The 18,416-nt window shown below is 36.0% G+C and overlaps 4 protein-coding genes across 4 annotated transcripts; all 4 read left to right on the forward strand.

Moving 5' to 3' along the window:
• The first annotated feature begins 310 nt into the window (after positions 1 to 310).
• Positions 311 to 757, forward strand: LOC123466637. The gene has a single exon (XM_045166858.1). The coding sequence runs from the start codon at positions 311 to 313 to the stop codon at positions 755 to 757; it is 447 nt and encodes a 148-aa protein (XP_045022793.1).
• Positions 758 to 4,831: 4,074 nt separating this feature from the next.
• Positions 4,832 to 6,159, forward strand: LOC123466638. The gene is made up of 3 exons (XM_045166859.1): positions 4,832 to 4,882; positions 5,000 to 5,453; positions 6,152 to 6,159. Exons 1-3 carry the CDS (start codon positions 4,832 to 4,834, stop codon positions 6,157 to 6,159), a joined length of 513 nt encoding a protein of 170 aa, XP_045022794.1.
• Positions 6,160 to 10,661: 4,502 nt separating this feature from the next.
• Positions 10,662 to 13,128, forward strand: LOC123466636. Its single transcript, XM_045166857.1, has 6 exons — positions 10,662 to 10,969; positions 11,041 to 11,363; positions 11,447 to 11,581; positions 11,645 to 12,382; positions 12,645 to 12,879; positions 12,942 to 13,128. The coding sequence occupies exons 1-4, from the start codon at positions 10,735 to 10,737 to the stop codon at positions 11,777 to 11,779; spliced, it is 828 nt and encodes a 275-aa protein (XP_045022792.1). The 5' UTR covers positions 10,662 to 10,734; the 3' UTR covers positions 11,780 to 12,382; positions 12,645 to 12,879; positions 12,942 to 13,128.
• On the forward strand, positions 12,038 to 13,069 carry LOC123466639 (BEN domain-containing protein 6-like). Its single transcript, XM_045166860.1, has 4 exons — positions 12,038 to 12,140; positions 12,237 to 12,382; positions 12,645 to 12,879; positions 12,942 to 13,069. The coding sequence occupies exons 1-4, from the start codon at positions 12,038 to 12,040 to the stop codon at positions 13,067 to 13,069; spliced, it is 612 nt and encodes a 203-aa protein (XP_045022795.1).
• Positions 13,129 to 18,416: the final 5,288 nt, after the last annotated feature.

Raw genomic sequence — 18,416 nt, forward strand, 5'->3', positions numbered from 1 at the left:
AATACAAGTATATTTGACTGTTTACATATAGAAGTAAAAATCATGGTATACAGGATTCACATTGATAAAGACTTGAAGAATTATGAAACCGCAGGCTTGAAAAACAGATTGCAGGAAGCTAGATAACTTCGTTTGAGCTGGCCGATGACAGGATGAAACGACTAATCAGAAATTACGAAACAATCATCCCTATGTTGGAACAAGCCCCAAAGTTCAACAGAAGTACCTGGTGCATCATGAAGAGTTCGTCGACCGTTTCCACAAAATAACCATCAACTGGAAGAAAAAGAAACCAGTAGTAACAACAAGTATGGCAAGCCCCATACTTCAAGTAGCAGCTCCAAGTGGAAATAATACACCTCCAAGCACAATTACTCCACCGATGAATGCGATGCAACTGCAAGTACCTTCAACCCCGTGGAACATTGCACATCTGTTACCACGGATAGAAATCACCAAGTTTGATGGAGATCTTGGCAAATGGGAGGATTGGTGGGCAATTTTTCGCACACTGATCCACGAGAATCCATCAATGAGACCCATCGAGAAATTCAGCAGACTGAAATTGCATTTAACGGAGGACGCAGCTGGTGCGATATCGTACTTGGATCTGACAGACAACAATTATATCAAAGCAATACATATTTTAACTGGGAAATACAACAAGCCGAGATCGGTAAAAGCAGACCATTATATTGCCATTACAGAACTTCCAAGAGTAGAACATCAAGAGGACTTTAAAGGACTACGTGACTAGGCAATGGGCCATGCTTTAAACCTCGGCAGTTTAGACCAACAAACAGCTCAGAATGAAGCAATTATGGAAATCTTGACAAGAAAACTGCCAATTGAACTAAAATCCCGATGGCATGGCAAAACCAGGCAGTTCCACAAGACATTAGCAGATTTCTTTACCTTCATTGACTCAATAGCTGCAGATTGGGAGTATGCTTACTCAACCGAGAAGCAAGAGAAGAAGAAAACAAGACCAGAAGCAAGCGAAAAGTAACATTTGCCACCACACCTACGGCAGCTGAACTAGCAGTCACAGGCACTGCTACACAATATAAAGACAGGAAACAGAACACTACGGTCAAAAGAAGATGTTTATTCTGCAATGATAAACATTCACCGGCAAAATGTGATATCACCCTAGAGAAGAAACTGGAGCTAATCAAGAAAGAAAAAAGGTGTTGGAAGTGCCTGGGACAAAATCATCAGGTGAGAGAGTGTTGGAGTACAAGAAAATGCTACAAGTGCGGAATGGGTCACCAGACGTCTATCTGCAACAAGGCAGTTAAACCGAAATCGGTGACAGCAACTGTGGCAGCGTCTCCAATGTTAAAAGTAGCAGATGGCGCTCCTCTCTCAATCGAAGCACGCCTATTTGGTGGCGTATACGTCCAAACGGCAACAGTGGTAGTGGAGGGCCCAAACGGGTGGCATAAAGCTATCGCCTATATCGATCAAGGATCGAATGCAACCCTTGTTAGAAGTGAATTGGCACAGACTTTAGGGCTACAAGAAGTCGGAAAAATCAATCTGAAGCTGCAAGCAGTGGGACACATCCATCCAGAAAAGGAAAGAAGCGTAAGAAAGCTACGACTTCGCGGAACAAACCCACAAGCGGAAGATATTGAACTTGAAGCAATAGAGCAACGCGAAATCGGGAAAATTGCTGGGTCAAGTAAGACAGAATTCGTTAACGAACTTTGGAGACAAGGATACCAACTAGCCGACGACAGAATACTGAGCGGAAAAGCAGAACCCTGCCAAATAGACGTCTTAATCGGAGCGAATCAAGTCTGGAAGGTTCTTGGCTCAAAACAGATCGTGTCGAATACAGGTATTCGAGCGATAGAAAGTAAATTGGGATGGCTACTACTAGGGCAAGATGAGAAGGTGGCGTTATCATCTACAACGGCTATCAGCTTTCTCTTAAAAGCTAAACTAGGAACACCCAAAGATTTACATGAAGAAAAGGACCCGAAAAAAGAAGAAATCGATTTTGCCAGATGGTGGAAACTAGAGAGTCTAGATCCACTGGAAAAGGTGCCACTTTCAGTACAGTGGAAGGCCAATGCAGAGTCCATCACTCAAGATGATGATGGACATTATGTAGCACCGCTCCCATGGAATGGGAACAAAAAATACCTCAGCAAGAATGAAGCCATGGCAGAAGGTCAGACAAAGGCACTGATAAGAAGATTGGACAGGGACCAGGAGATGAAGACTTCATACGAAGCCGAGTTCAGCAAATTAAAGGAACTTAGGTTCATTTCCAAGGCGGATACGTCATTCGACGGTATCTACACGGTTCTGCCCCATCATCCGGTGGTCAGAAAAGACAAAACCACCAGCAGAGTAAGGCCAGTTTTCAATGGTTCAGCAAAACCGAAAACGGGTTTCAGCGCCAATGATTGCCTAGAAGAAGGACCGAATCTGAACCCAGACATTCTTGACATGATGTTACAGTTTAGGCTCAACCCCATTGCCTGGACAGCTGACATTAGACAAGCGTTTCTAATGGTGAAACTGCTTAAAGAAGACGCGGAAGCGTTAAGGTTTTTTCTAGAGGATGAAAACGTCCCAGGATCACTGCAACTTTATAAATGGAACAGGCTTCCATTTGGACTCACATGCAGCCCGGCAGTGCTCAGGACCGTCCTAAAGAAACATTTGGAGTCCTATGAAGGTGACTTAGCAGAAATCAGCAAACAAATTCTACGCCACCTATATGTAGATGACTACTTGTCAAATGCATCTACAGTAGAAGAAGCAATGGCCGTAATCGGAATTGTGCTGAAACTTTTTGCTGACGCAAACATGGACTTAAGAAAATGGGTAACAAACAACTGCGTAGATATCTACAAAAACAAGGCCTAACCAACGACTCAGACAAGTCACACTCATGTCTTAATTTAGACCCACAAAAAGTGCTTGGAGTTAGATGGAATACTAGCACGTATTGCTTTTATTTCAAGGCAGACGTTATAGTAGACGCAGCAGCAAAAGTTAAATGTTGACTAAACGAGCTTTTGCAAAAATTTCAACAAAATTGTTCGATCCACTTGGATTAATTGGACCCGTAACGCTCCAATTTAAGCTTCTTTTTCAAGAATTATGGGAATTCAAGATTAGATGGGACGAGAAGGTGCCCGAAGAAACGGAAAGCCGATTCAGAACAATTGTTAAAGACTTAAAATCCATTGACAAGATACAAGTGCCAAGGATGATTTCTATGGCACCTAGCAAACACACGCAAGAACTGCATATTTTTTGTGACGCTTCAACCAAAGCGTATGGAGCTGTGGCTTACGTGAAATCAAGACATCCAGATTTCATTCGGCTAATTTGCTGCAAAACCAGAGCAGCAACACTCCCGAAGAACGAGGTATCTCTACCACGGTTAGAGTTACTTAGTGCCGAACTCGGCAGTGTTCTAGCTGAAAGAATCGTCAACGCAGTTGACAAAGTAAATTGGGAAGTGCATTTATAGACTGACTCAATGGCAACCCTTGGATGGATTCGCGGAGAAGCAAACCGTTGGAAGATGTTCGTCAGAAACAGAGTTGAAGCCATCCAGAAGAGGTTTGGGCCAGATCACTGGAAACATTGTCCGGGGAAGGACAACCCAGCAGACCACGCATCAAGAAGCTTGACAGCAAAGAAGTTAGTTGCGGCTTCTTCCTGGTGGGGAGGTCTCTCCTGGCTGAAACTGGAAAAGACGGAATGGCCGCAACAAGATATGCCGACATCAGAAGTAATGCAATTGATGGAAATCGAAGTAAAATTGAAGCAGAAGCTGCAAATCCTTGCAGCTAATAGTACTTCGGATTGGTTTGACGTACTCGTATCAAGAGCGAGCAGTTATCTGAGAGTTTTACGTACAATCGCCTGGTTGTTTAGGATTTTTAGGAAGAAGTCGCCCGGCAAAGCAACTGAAATGATCAGGGGAGTGGAAGTTTCCTGTCTCTCTGTTCACGAAATCGCCGTCACCGAGAACTTCATCTTAAAACTCATTCAAAAAAGGGCATTTGCAGAAATCTACGAGTCCTTACAAAAGGGAAAACCACATGGTAAACTGTTTCACGGTATTGATACACTCAAGCCCATTTGGGATGCAAAGGAGCAACTCATCCGAGTGACTGGAAGAATAGGCCCGGCCCTAAAAGAACTGCTCATCGATCCACCCATCCTTCTTCCATCAAACGAGAGGATTGTCGACATGATGATTTACTATCATCATGTTAAACGGAAGCATGCTGGTGTCCAAAACACTCTGACGTTCTTACGAAATCGTTTTTGGATCCTTCGTGCACGCCAACGGATTAAAAGTGTCATAAAAAAGGGTGTTAAGTGCCAACGAGTTCAATCGCGTCCCTTTAATGAAGAAACTGCTGCAATGCCATTGGATCGAACCAAGAAAGCGCAGCCATTTGAAGTGATCGGGATCGACTACTTCGGTCCAATGTATGTGCTAGAAGAAGTGATTCTTATTGAAAAGGACAGTGATGGGAACGATATCGAGAAAACTCGTGTTGGTGAAAAGAAAGTGCATGCGTGTTTGTTTACTTGTGCAGTCACAAGGGCTGTGCATTTGGAGCTTGTGACTGATCTGACAACACAAACCTTTATGTACGCGTTAAGAAGAATGATGTCACGCCGAGAAGATTGTAAAATTATCTACAGTAACAACGCGTCAACATTTACTTGTGCCGCAAAATTAGTGACGGAAGATCCTACCCTAGCCAACTGGCTCTCAAGTAAGGGTATAGAATGGAAGTTTTCTCCTAGCCTAGCTCCATGGTGGGGTGGGTTTTGGGAGAGGATGGTCCGCTCCGTTAAAGAACCTCTAAGAAAGGTGCTTGGGAAAATGAAGGTTAGTTTCGACCAACTTCACACCATACTGGTGGAAATTGAAGCTATCGTGAATTAACGGCCCCTAACTTATGTTTCTGGCGAAGCACATTCCTACGAAGTTTTGTCTCCACAAAAGTTGCTGACCGGAAGACAACCTGGAGCTACATCAGAGTCACCCGACTCAACGAAGATGAGCCGTGATGACCTCATCGAGCTGGACAAGCAGAGGAGCGAACACGCCTTGACATGGTGGAGGCTGTGGCAAGAGTCATACCTGTCTGATCTTAAGCAATTTCACTGTCGCAAGGGAAAGAGCACCAGAATTCCGCATGTTGGCGAAATTGTCCTGCTGAAAGAACCTAACATCAAACGTGTTTCGTGGCCGACAGCTATTGTTACAGGAGTGATACCTGGAACCGACGCCAAGGTGCGAGCGGTTGTTTTACGACTACGTTCGGGTAAGGAAACCACCAGGAGCATCCAGACTGTCTATCCATTAGAAGTTCAAGCCGATATCGACACGCCCGTCGATGATACCGAAATCGGCACAGTGGAGAAGACTACGTCAACGAGAAAGAAGAATCCGCTCCGTAAGAAGAATTTGGAATCGCGCGAGGACGCTGGCGATTCCGGCGGGGAGGATGTTGCGGATTGTCAAAGCCCACAGGAAGAGAGAGTATCTAAATTTGGAAGGCCCGTCAGACGGCCTATTGTTTTTTGCTTATAATGTATGTTGTAATTGTACTTTGTATAGGCCGCCAGGGGCGCTGCCAAGCAGAGCCTTCTTGGTGGCCGATATCGGCAATAGCCGTTGTTAGAATTTTTCCCCGTGTAGAGGCAGACGCCATTATTTGTGTCAAAAGTCAGTTTCAAATAAACCAGTGGTAGAACCTGCCTAAGTTAAATTCACAAAAGTATTCAATCGCAGGTATTAGCGTTGTTATTTAGATTTAATATTTTTCACATGTAGAAGTATAAACTAATAATATAACAGTGGATCCACGTTGAATACCAGTATATTTGATTCTGTTTACATATAGTAGTAAAAACTCATAGTATCATAGTGTATTCACATTGAATACAAGTATATTTGATCCTGTTTACATATAGAAGTAAAAATTCATGGTATCACAGTGTACCCAGGCAAAAATCCGAGGCAATTAATTGTAAACTTGTACAATAATTCACATACTAGTATAATTAATCATAATTTTATCATACTAACATGTAATATAGTTTGATCATAAAAATTTTAGCATGGAATTTAATACATGTTAAAATTTAATAGACAATTAATTTTTCCAGTTGTTAATAAATAGCGTGCTACTACAATTAATTATTTGTTGGTATGATTTTTCATTCTAACAGCTAATATAGTGTGCTCATAAAGGTGAAAGCATGCAATATAATACTTCTTAGAAAGGCAGAGATAATAAATTATGCTAGTTTTTAAAAAATTTGATACTATTACAATTAATCATTTGACAGTTTCATTTTTCATACTAACAGCTAGCTGAAAGTGATCATTAAAGTGTTTATATCATGTACTTATGCTTGTTTACAATAAATGGTGTGTTATACCGATGAAACACAACTTATCATGTACTCCCTACATGTAAATAAGTGCATAATATTCTGGATAATTGGCGAAGTTGTATATTTATTCCACTATACAGCTTAATAGATAGGGTATACAGTACACACATCAAATACATATTCTTTTTATCTCAGTCTTTCTCAAATCTTATATTGCATGGAATGCAAATGTCACTTTCAGTATCATCTCGACTAATAATGATGCATTTGTGACCCATTTCACTTGGAACAATTACTTCCGTGGCGGTGTTATCGCGGTCGACTATTTTCAGAAAAGATGTCAAATTCTGATTTGAATACTCGTCGTAACAAGGGGGAAACTGAAGAAGAGGTAATCGATCACAATACAAAAAAATTTTTAAATCATTTACGTCAGAGTTCGATAGTATACAATCTCCGGAAGAAAGACAGTCACATTTAGGATTAATGGAAAGGATTTTTTGAATTACTGACACAGTGTTTACAGAATAATTAGTCGAGGAATTAGTGGAGATAATAGAGTTATCCTTTTTAAATGGCCTACTATATGATTGGGTGGTAAACAGTCTACCATTTACAGCAAGACGTTCACTAAAAAAAGCCTTATGGCACCTCAATAGCAAACCAAACTTCCGTTCTACTGCAACAACAATTTCAGCAATCATCAACATCTTTCTTTTTGAACCAATTGTAGAAATGCGTATCAAGTTAGTATTAGATGTCGACAATGAAAGAGGGCCATCCAATTTTTCATAGAAATTACGAACACTCTCGTTTGACAGTGGAATAAATTGTCGCGAATATTCTCGTAATTTACTACCACATAGAAAGTTCCGAAAAATTTGTTTTGCTATTGAGTTTGTTCCATGGAAAAGTCGTTTAATTAACCCACCCGCAACTTCGTATAAGAACGCAGAATATGCCTATGGAGCACCCCAGTTTTTAGTTCCCTCGACTACGTGCAATAGTATGTGAACGTTATAGCTAACATGTTCTAGGCCATAAAGATCTGGAATTAATGCAATAAACTTATAAATCATTAGCTGCGCATTTTCGACTTGGCTTACTGTTACGGTCTTTTGTAATAATATTCTCATAGCACTTACAAGAAGCATCCAACGTTTATAGTAAACGGGGAGAAGCAATTTCTTTAAGGCAACGGGAGAATAAAAAAGAAGGAAATTTCTGTATTCGCTAGCTTTCCAGTCGCCAAGATGAGAACTCATGTTTCTGAAATCACGCAGAATTTCATTAGGAACTTTTAAATTAGCTAATTCATCATCGATTAGGGAGGATTTGGGGATGTAATAAGGTTGGCCTGGACTTCCTAACCACAAATTTATGAACTGGGAAACAACACCCAAAAACACGCAGTGCATAATGTCTGGAATCAAACCAGTGATAACATTTAGAAAAGGAATCAAAAAAAGTATTGATGCTCCCTTTATTCCCTGCTCTGGTTTGCCTAGCCTAGTACTTGTAACTGCACAGCGAAATGTTGATTCTTGGGTTCTTAATTCAGGCAAAGGGTATGAAAATGGAAACACCCTCACCCATCCAGAACCCTTTTCAACACTAACTCCCTGGTTCAAGCAATAACCGCATCCGTAAAAGCATTGAACTGCATGCTGTTTGACAGCATGCAACGGGCAGGTGCATCAGCAATTACAAGAGGGAAAATAACTTTTGATAAACGAGTGATACCAAGATTCGATGTCCATTTGAAACCAGAAATGAAAAGATTTTCAATTTCCTTTAGAAACGGAACCCAAAAAGTCTCGATATCAGGCTTTTTGAAACTGCTCCAGAGGCTACTTAGAATCACATATCGTGATTTATCATTGAAATCTAACTCATTTATGGTGCAAAATATAGGCCAAAGCTCTAACTTGGAGGATTTATGAGGACGGATTCCATCCGTAGCGGCGGCTAACGAGAAGTTATCCCCTGTTAAAAGAAATCGACGAATTTCATGAGTTCTGTAACAGTTTCCTGTATATATCTCCCCCCTTACGTTACAATTTTGTAACACTGACCTTTTGTTTATTGGAGGAAATTTTTCTCCATAACCTGTCATCATTCTCCAAAATTTCCCTTAACTGAGCTTCAATGGAGGTAGACAAGAAATAAGTTTTAGAGTGCAATAATAAAGAATTTTCCTCAAAATCCCGTCGGCAGATGCCACAAGTGTGCTGTTTATCATCATTGGGTTCCCCCAAAAATGATTGGCAATCGGGGCAGTAGAAGTGCATTTTCACTACAGTATCAAAAAAAAACATTTTATCAAAAAAATAATTGGTTCGAGGTACACAGTTAGGGACAATAAGATTGAGAAGGTGTAAAAGATCACCTAAACAACCTTTAGTCAACCGATATCTGATAAATAACGCAAAAAGAAGAGAAAGGACTGCTCCTTTGGTGATATCGTTATTACTGGGTCCGATTCCGTCATCACCAACACGAGGGTAATCATCGTTGTCACTGAATTCACCGAATCCCTCTGCTAGAGGAAGATAATTACCATCTGACGACGAATCATCAACAGCACCCAGGTTTTCATGACCAAATTCGTTATCGTCAACTGCCGTTGTATCTTGGGCAACATGGCCGTGTCCCTCACCAACTTATAAATTTGAATAAAAATGATAAACAAAACAAAATGAGTGCCAAAAAGCCAATTAATTGCAAGTAATTGCGTGATTAATCACACGATTTTGGTACGCTATCAAAGGGGAACATATGATATGAAAGACGCATGATGAATAATTCATTGATTAAAATTTTGGAAACTATTTACCATTATTTCTATTGAGATTTAAATTTCGGGTTTCGACGGAACTTGTACGGCGGCCTACGACATGTTGTCGCAAACGATAGAAAGTTCTCCTCGGTATTGTGTTTGGATTACACTTTAGTCTTTTTAACCAGCACATGTAACTCACTGGTCTGTGATGCTTCATCACAATACTTGAAGTTTGATTTATCCAGGCAAGTAGGAAATTGCACGTGAAAGACACAGTGAAAAACTTAACGAAAAGATGCGTCACAAAAAATAAGCACGTCTTGTTGCGTTATAAAAAAACTTATACTGGTACACTCCAGGGGGACCGGGTGCAAAAAATAATCCTCGCCAGACTTTTGAAAATGCAAAAAATAAAACAATGGTCATAACCAACCCCCCCAACCCATCATACAAGATATACGCCCACTAAATCATTAAGAATTAAAATAAATCGGAAAACCATTCTATTGACAGCTCGTTCATATGAAATTTTTGGATCTTTGGACTTCGGCGTATGTCATAAATAATTTAGCCCAAGACCGGGAATCAATCGTCGTCAACGGAAAGTAATGGCATATGGACGAACCCATTTTTAGGTATTCTGACTTAGAAGGTATGTAATACCTGGATAAATGAGAAAATTATTTTTCATTACTTTCAATTAAGAAAATATATACAAAAACGCGTAAATAGTTGTACGTACCCTGTCTTATTGTTGATTAGTAACCAAGAGGTTAAATTCTCCTTCAACAGCGTCAAATCATTGTACGAGGGCCCTTCAAGCAACGAATTTATTAAGATACTTGATTGACCCTCGCACATGATTTGTAAAATAAGAGGGACTGGGAAAAACTAAAACAATTTACTTTTAGATTACTTAGCGCAATTTAATTTTGAAGTTCAATCAACTTACTTTTTCTGACGAAAAGGCCATCACAGTTATTGGAAAGGGAAAGAAAAACCTAACCGAAGGCTGCTAATAACTAGTGAGTTCTGTCGAATAGTAGATTAAGGAAAAGAAAGAAAGATGTAGAAAGCCCTTCCTTCCCCTTTAATAGTTTTTTTTTGCTTCGCGCGTTAAGGTACGTTCACACTACAGCGTTTTTTAGCGGTACCTATAACGAAATTCGGTTTAAGCAACGGTTTTACGCAGCAGAAAAATTGGTGGCCTTCCACACAAAAGTTGCTGAAACCGAATTATATTATGCGTAATTGAAAAATGAAAAAGTTTGTATGAGGAAAATAGGACATACATATAATTAAATATATATTTGTGTGAATCCACACTTAACTTGAAATTTATGAAGCCTTGATGTAATTTACTAATTGATTATATAAATCTTATTGTGTAAATATCGGCAAATGTTGTTCGAACGGGTTACTGATTATTAATATCTCAGTAGCAGACAGCAATAAAATACCCTGTAAAAGTATACTGAAATTGAAAACCACGTGCTAGTTCTAGAATTCTCTGTGTTAGGTTCTCAATTTTCTCGACTTTTGAGTGTGTTATCATGCCTCGCGCTAACAAATTGCCGAAATATGCCCTTTTTGATTTTAATGATGGGTCTGTGGAAACAGGGACAAGTAGTCTGATTGACGTGGAGTGTGATGGTGATGGAACATCAGACAGAAATTTCCCGTATGATGTGTCTCATTTTGTTTTCTGGCCGCATCGGCCATCTAAAAATGCTGAAGAAGAAGAAATAGTGAAACTAAAGCAATGTGCCAAAATTCTTCTTTTTGGTAGTAAGTATATACTTGAATACTCATGTTACAGAGTTATCGGAACAAAAAATAACCCAATCTTGCTTCTACAGATGACTTGATTCAACTAAAACACTATCGTGATCAGCTCGCCGATGAAATTCTGCCAGTTGCAAGTTTTGGGAAGATCAGAGAAAAAATCTGGGAGAAAACTGACAAACCTGACGAGAAAATTAATGGCCAGATTCAGATAGCCCTAGGTAGTGGGGAACGCCAGTCTAAGAGATTAAAGGAAAAAAAGTATTCGAGTGAAGAAACCAGAGACACAAGTAAACCAAAAACAGCAAAGCAATCTGTGGTGAGAAAAACAGGCGTGAAAAAGAAGCATGACATCCAAAAAAGCGAAGACACCTTGAAAAAAATTACGGAGCAGAAGGTAACGTTTGTTTTTCTCAGTTTTTCTTGTTGGAAGTTTTGAAATGATACCATTTTATTTCGTGAATGTATTTCCATTTTCAGGCTCTTTTCGACAATTTTGATGAGAAGCCTAGCGACCACACATTCCAAGAGCCAGTCAAAAGAAAGAGAACTAGTGAATTTTCGGGAGAATCGACAGCCACAACGCAATTAGAAACTGATGGTGTCCGTTCAGCAGTAAGTGTATAGCAATCATTTACGTTATCGTGATTATAAAGTCATCGACTAATTTTGATTTAGGGCAGGGCTGGCAGCGAAGTAAACAAATTCATTTCGTCTCCAAAAACTCGAAAATTGTCATCGTCTTCTGCATTTTCGCCTGCGACGAGTGACGAAGAAAGCTCTGATGGCCCTGAAAAGAAATCCATTTCTTAAGTCTAGAACAAATAATTCCGCACGCGTGAAAACCTTACTATTTTACGGCGCGAAAGCTTTCTACATCTTTTTTTTACTTTCTTTTCCGTCGATCTTCACGTGTCCCGTTTTTTCCGATTCTGAAACTTGTGTCATGTGGCACATTAGCCAAGAATATAACCTTTTCACGTCGCTCTTTCGTATAGAAATGCTGCTTTATCGACATCAGCGTTTGAGGTTGGAGGTTGGAGGTTGAGGTTGGAGGCCTTGAAAGCCGAAATGAATCAAAAGTCCTCTGACGACATACAGTCCCTGAAAGATAAGGTGCGATATCTACAAGAGGAAAACGACAACCTTAAATGCAAGCTGAAGTTCTGCGAAAGTATACCTTCGCAATGCGCGTTGTTCTATAGAACAACGTGCATTTATCCTGTTACTCATTAATGTTTCCTCATTATAACAAATTTGTTATTTTCAGAGTTCACCAACGTCAGGACATGGATTGACCAATTCATCGCAAAACAAAAAGCGAATAAGCAGCTGTCGTCGTCATCCGAGTCGTCATCTGACGTTATTGCCACTGTCAGCAAAATCGATGAGCCCCCTCGCAACTGCAGTGAGGCGGTATAATTCTCTTCTTTTTTTTACTTCGCGTGTAATTTGAATATATTTATATCCCTTAGAGATTTACTACAGTAAATCTAAAAGGCTTCTCATTGGTTCGATAGTTTAAGAAAGTTTAGGGAACAGTTAGCTTTCACACTTTCCATTTTCCATTTTTTTTTTCAATTTAAATTTTTTTTTTGTTTAATTATGGTTGATGGCGTACTGTTGTTTCTTCTTACTTATTCGGCTTTTTTTCAAATTATTAAAAAACTTTTATTAGGCTAAGTTGGAATCTAAAATCGACTTGGAAAACCCATTGTTTATCGAGGCTCAATTTCCAATAACCGAAAAGGTTATTGATAGTATCCCCTCCAAAAATAAAAAATCCGACAAACGCTTTGTCGCTGCTCTTTTACGTCTTATGTATCCGGAAGAATATCTTGCAACACACACTATGGGTGCCAACCTCACTGGTAAACCATCAATGGATGAAAAGGAACTAACACAAATAATTGGTAAGCTGGCTAGTTAACTTTTATAATAATTCAAACCTTAATATATGTTTCATTATTTTCAGACCAAACTCTTATCTACTTTAACTACATCAAACTTCCCAAAAATGAAAAGGACGAAAAGATTTCCGTTATTAGAAAAGCCATCACCACAACTCTGAATAACATCAAACAGAAGAATAGAAAAAAATAGGTGACATTAAAACTTAATTCGAGTTATGTATGTGCCCCTTAAAATACAAGTGATTTCACTCAAACTTCATTCCCCATTTATTATACAATTAATCGTATAAGTATGAATTAAATGCGAACAACTATAGATATTAATTGCGTGATATCCAGAAAGTAGGGAAGTATTCAAAACCACGGTGAACTAAATTGTGTAATAAGTAATGAATTATACTTAAATTGGAACAGAAGTGCGCAATTTATTATCGTAAAATTATCGTGTGCTTTATTTTGACGTAATAAGTAATGAATTCTAATAATTATACTTATTATGGAACAGAAGTGCGCAATTTATTATCAGAAATGAATCGTGTGCTATATTTCTATTTATTATACTTAGAATGGAACATGAATACACAACTTTTCATCTTCAAAAAATAATGTGCTTAATTTCGATTAATTACGCAATTTATTATGGTAATATAGTATACTAAAAATTCATTATTCCTTTTATCGCAAAACAAAATTTCAGATTTTAGTATGATTCGATCCATAATTTATTTCGTCAAAAAGTGTGCCAATATAAACATGTTTTAAAACACACAATAAATTGCCTAAAAACATGCAATTAATTGCCTCGGATTTTAGCCTGGGGTTAACATAAAGATTTAAAAACTCATGGTATAACAGTGTATTCACATTGAATACAAGTATATTTAATGCAGTTTACATATAGAAGTAAAAACTCATGGTATAACAGTGTATTCAGATTGAATACAAGTATATTTAATGCTGTTTACATATAGAAGTAAAAACTCATGGTATAACAGTGTATTCACATTCAATACAAGTATATTTGATGCTGTTTACATATAGAAGTAAAAACTCATGGTATAACAGTGTATTCACATTGAATGCAAGTATATTTGATGCTGTTTACATATAGAAGTAAAAACTCATGGTATAACAGTGTATTCACATTGAATACAAGTATATTTGATGCTGTTTACATATAGAAGTAAAAACTCATGCTTATAACAGTGTATTCACATTGAATACAAGTATATTCCATGCAGTTTACATATAGAAGTAAAAACTCATGGTAAAACAGTGTATTCACATTGAATACAAGTATATTCGAGGCAGTATACAAATAAAAGTAAAAACTCATAGTATAAAAGTGTATTCACATTGAATACAAGTATATTCCATGCAGTTAACATATAGAAGTAAAAACTCATGGTATAATAGTGTATTCACATTGAATACAAGTATATTTGATGCTGTTTACATATAGAAGTAAAAACTCATGGTATAACAGTGTATTCACATTGAATACAAGTATATTTGATGCTGTTTACATTTAGAAGTAAAAACTCATGGTATAACAGTGTATTCACATTGAATACAAGTATATTTGATGCTGTTTTCATATAGAAGTAAAAACTCATGGTATAACAGTGTATTAACATTGAATACAAGTATATTTGATGCTGTTTACATATAGAAGTAAAAACTCATGCTATAACAGTGTATTCACATTGAATACAAGTATATTCGATGCAGTTTACATATAGAAGTAAAAACTCATGGTAAAACAGTGTATTCACATTGAATACAAGTATATTTGAGGCAGTATACATATAAAAGTAAAAACTCATAGTATAAAAGTGTATTCACATTGAATACAAGTATATTCCATGCAGTTAACATAAAGATTTAAAAACTCATGGTATAACAGTGTATTCACAATGAATACAAGTATATTCCATGCAGTTTACATATAGAAGTAAAAACTCATGGTATAACAGTGTATTCACATTGAATACAAGCATATTTGATGTTGTTTTGATATAGAAGTAAAAACTCATGGTATAACAGTGTATTCACATTGAATACAAGTATATTTGATGCTGTTTACAAATAGAAGTAAAAACTCATGGTATAACAGTGTATTCACATTGAATACAAGTATATTTGATGCTGTTTACATATAGAAGTAAAAACTCATGTTATAACAGTGTATTCACATTGAATGCAAATATATTTGATGCGGTTTACATATAAAAGTAAAAACTCATGGTATAACAGTGTATTCACATTGAATACAAGTATATTTGATGCTGTTTACATATAGAAGTAAAAACTCATTGTATAACAGTGTATTCACATTGAATACAAGTATATTTGATGCAGTATACATATAGAAGATAAACTCATGGTATAACAGTGTATTCACATTGAATACAAGTAAATTCCATGCAGTTAACATATAGAAGTAAAAACTCATGGTATAACAGTGTATTCACATTGAATACAATTATATTCCATGAAGTTTACATATAGAAGTAAAAACTCATGGTATAACAGTGTTTTCACATTGAATACAAGTATATTTGATGCTGTTTACATATAGAAGTAAAAACTCATGGTATAACAGTGTATTCACATTGCAATACAAGTATATTCCATGCAGTTTTCATATAGAAGTAAAAACTCATGGTATAACAGTGTATTCACATTGAATACAAGTAAATTCCATGCAGTTAACATATAGAAGTAAAAACTCATGGTATAACAGTGTATTAACATTGAATACAATTATATTCCATGAAGTTTACATATAGAAGTAAAGACTCATGGTATAACAGTGTATTCACATTGAATACAAGTATATTTGATGCTGTTTACATATAGAAGTAAAAACTCATGCTATAACAGTGTATTCACATTGAATACAAGTATATTCCATGCAGTTTACATATAGAAGTAAAAACTCATGGTAAAACAGTGTATTCACATTGAATACAAGTATATTCGAGGCAGTATACAAATAAAAGTAAAAACTCATAGTATAAAAGTGTATTCACATTGAATACAAGTATATTCCATGCAGTTAACATATAGAAGTAAAAACTCATGGTATAATAGTGTATTCACATTGAATACAAGTATATTTGATGCTGTTTACATATAGAAGTAAAAACTCATGGTATAACAGTGTATTCACATTGAATACAAGTATATTTGATGCTGTTTTCATATAGAAGTAAAAACTCATGGTATAACAGTGTATTAACATTGAATACAAGTATATTTGATGCTGTTTACATATAGAAGTAAAAACTCATGCTATAACAGTGTATTCACATTGAATACAAGTATATTCGATGCAGTTTACATATAGAAGTAAAAACTCATGGTAAAACAGTGTATTCACATTGAATACAAGTATATTTGAGGCAGTATACATATAAAAGTAAAAACTCATAGTATAAAAGTGTATTCACATTGAATACAAGTATATTCCATGCAGTTTACATATAGAAGTAAAAACTCATGGTATAACAGTGTTTTCACATTGAATACAAGTATATTTGATGCTGTTTACATATAGAAGTAAAAACTCATGTTATAACAGTGTATTCACATTGAATGCAAATATATTTGATGCGGTTTACATATAAAAGTAAAAACTCATGGTATAACAGTGTATTCACATTGAATACAAGTATATTTGATGCTGTTTACATATAGAAGTAAAAACTCATTGTATAACAGTGTATTCACATTGAATACAAGTATATTTGATGCAGTATACATATAGAAGATAAACTCATGGTATAACAGTGTATTCACATTGAATACAAGTAAATTCCATGCAGTTAACATATAGAAGTAAAAACTCATGGTATAACAGTGTATTCACATTGAATACAATTATATTCCATGAAGTTTACATATAGAAGTAAAAACTCATGGTATAACAGTGTTTTCACATTGAATACAAGTATATTTGATGCTGTTTACATATAGAAGTAAAAACTCATGGTATAACAGTGTATTCACATTGAATACAAGTATATTCCATGCAGTTTTCATATAGAAGTAAAAACTCATGGTATAACAGTGTATTCACATTGAATACAAGTAAATTCCATGCAGTTAACATATAGAAGTAAAAACTCATGGTATAACAGTGTATTAACATTGAATACAATTATATTCCATGAAGTTTACATATAGAAGTAAAGACTCATGGTATAACAGTGTATTCACATTGAATACAAGTATATTTGATGCTGTTTACATATAGAAGTAAAAACTCATGCTATAACAGTGTATTCACATTGAATACAAGTATATTCCATGCAGTTTACATATAGAAGTAAAAACTCATGGTAAAACAGTGTATTCACATTGAATACAAGTATATTCGAGGCAGTATACAAATAAAAGTAAAAACTCATAGTATAAAAGTGTATTCACATTGAATACAAGTATATTTGATGCTGTTTACATATAGAAGTAAAAACTCATGGTATAACAGTGTATTCACATTGAATACAAGTATATTTGATGCTGTTTTCATATAGAAGTAAAAACTCATGGTATAACAGTGTATTAACATTGAATACAAGTATATTTGATGCTGTTTACATATAGAAGTAAAAACTCATGCTATAACAGTGTATTCACATTGAATACAAGTATATTCGATGCAGTTTACATATAGAAGTAAAAACTCATGGTAAAACAGTGTATTCACATTGAATACAAGTATATTTGAGGCAGTATACATATAAAAGTAAAAACTCATAGTATAAAAGTGTATTCACATTGAATACAAGTATATTCCATGCAGTTAACATAAAGATTTAAAAACTCATGGTATAACAGTGTATTCACAATGAATACAAGTATATTCCATGCAGTTTACATATAGAAGTAAAAACTCATGGTATAACAGTGTATTCACATTGAATACAAGCATATTTGATGTTGTTTTGATATAGAAGTAAAAACTCATGGTATAACAGTGTATTCACATTGAATACAAGTATATTTGATGCTGTTTACAAATAGAAGTAAAAACTCATGGTATAACAGTGTATTCACATTGAATGCAAGTATATTTGATGCTGTTTACATATAGAAGTAAAGACTCATGGTATAACAGTGTATTCACATTGAATACAAGTATATTTGATGCTGTTTACATATAGAAGTAAAAACTCATGCTATAACAGTGTATTCACATTGAATACAAGTATATTCCATGCAGTTTACATATAGAAGTAAAAACTCATGGTAAAACAGTGTATTCACATTGAATACAAGTATATTCGAGGCAGTATACAAATAAAGTAAAAACTCATAGTATAAAAGTGTATTCACATTGAATACAAGTATATTCCATGCAGTTAACATATAGAAGTAAAAACTCATGGTATAATAGTGTATTCACATTGAATACAAGTATATTTGATGCTGTTTACATATAGAAGTAAAAACTCATGGTATAACAGTGTATTCACATTGAATACAAGTATATTTGATTCTGTTTACATGTAGAAGTATAAACTCATAAT

Source organism: Daphnia magna, unplaced genomic scaffold, assembly GCF_020631705.1.
Source record: "Daphnia magna isolate NIES unplaced genomic scaffold, ASM2063170v1.1 Dm_contigs107, whole genome shotgun sequence".
Classification (NCBI taxonomy): Eukaryota; Metazoa; Arthropoda; class Branchiopoda; order Diplostraca; family Daphniidae; genus Daphnia; species Daphnia magna.

Excerpts from the sequence above, each read along its gene's own strand:
- LOC123466639 (XM_045166860.1), top strand. The coding sequence starts at position 12,038 with ATGAATCAAAAGTCCTCTGACGACATACAGTCCCTGAAAGATAAGGTG. Across the intron at positions 12,141-12,236 it reads CAAGCTGAAGTTCTGCGAAA|AGTTCACCAACGTCAGGACA; the intron begins GTATACCTTCGC and ends TGTTATTTTCAG. Across the intron at positions 12,383-12,644 it reads CTCGCAACTGCAGTGAGGCG|GCTAAGTTGGAATCTAAAAT; the intron begins GTATAATTCTCT and ends AACTTTTATTAG.
- LOC123466638 (XM_045166859.1), top strand. The coding sequence starts at position 4,832 with ATGGTCCGCTCCGTTAAAGAACCTCTAAGAAAGGTGCTTGGGAAAATG. Across the intron at positions 4,883-4,999 it reads AGGTGCTTGGGAAAATGAAG|TTGCTGACCGGAAGACAACC; the intron begins GTTAGTTTCGAC and ends TCTCCACAAAAG.
- LOC123466636 (XM_045166857.1), top strand. The coding sequence starts at position 10,735 with ATGCCTCGCGCTAACAAATTGCCGAAATATGCCCTTTTTGATTTTAAT. Across the intron at positions 10,970-11,040 it reads CAAAATTCTTCTTTTTGGTA|ATGACTTGATTCAACTAAAA; the intron begins GTAAGTATATAC and ends TTGCTTCTACAG. Across the intron at positions 11,364-11,446 it reads AAAAAATTACGGAGCAGAAG|GCTCTTTTCGACAATTTTGA; the intron begins GTAACGTTTGTT and ends TTCCATTTTCAG.
- LOC123466637 (XM_045166858.1), top strand. The coding sequence starts at position 311 with ATGGCAAGCCCCATACTTCAAGTAGCAGCTCCAAGTGGAAATAATACA.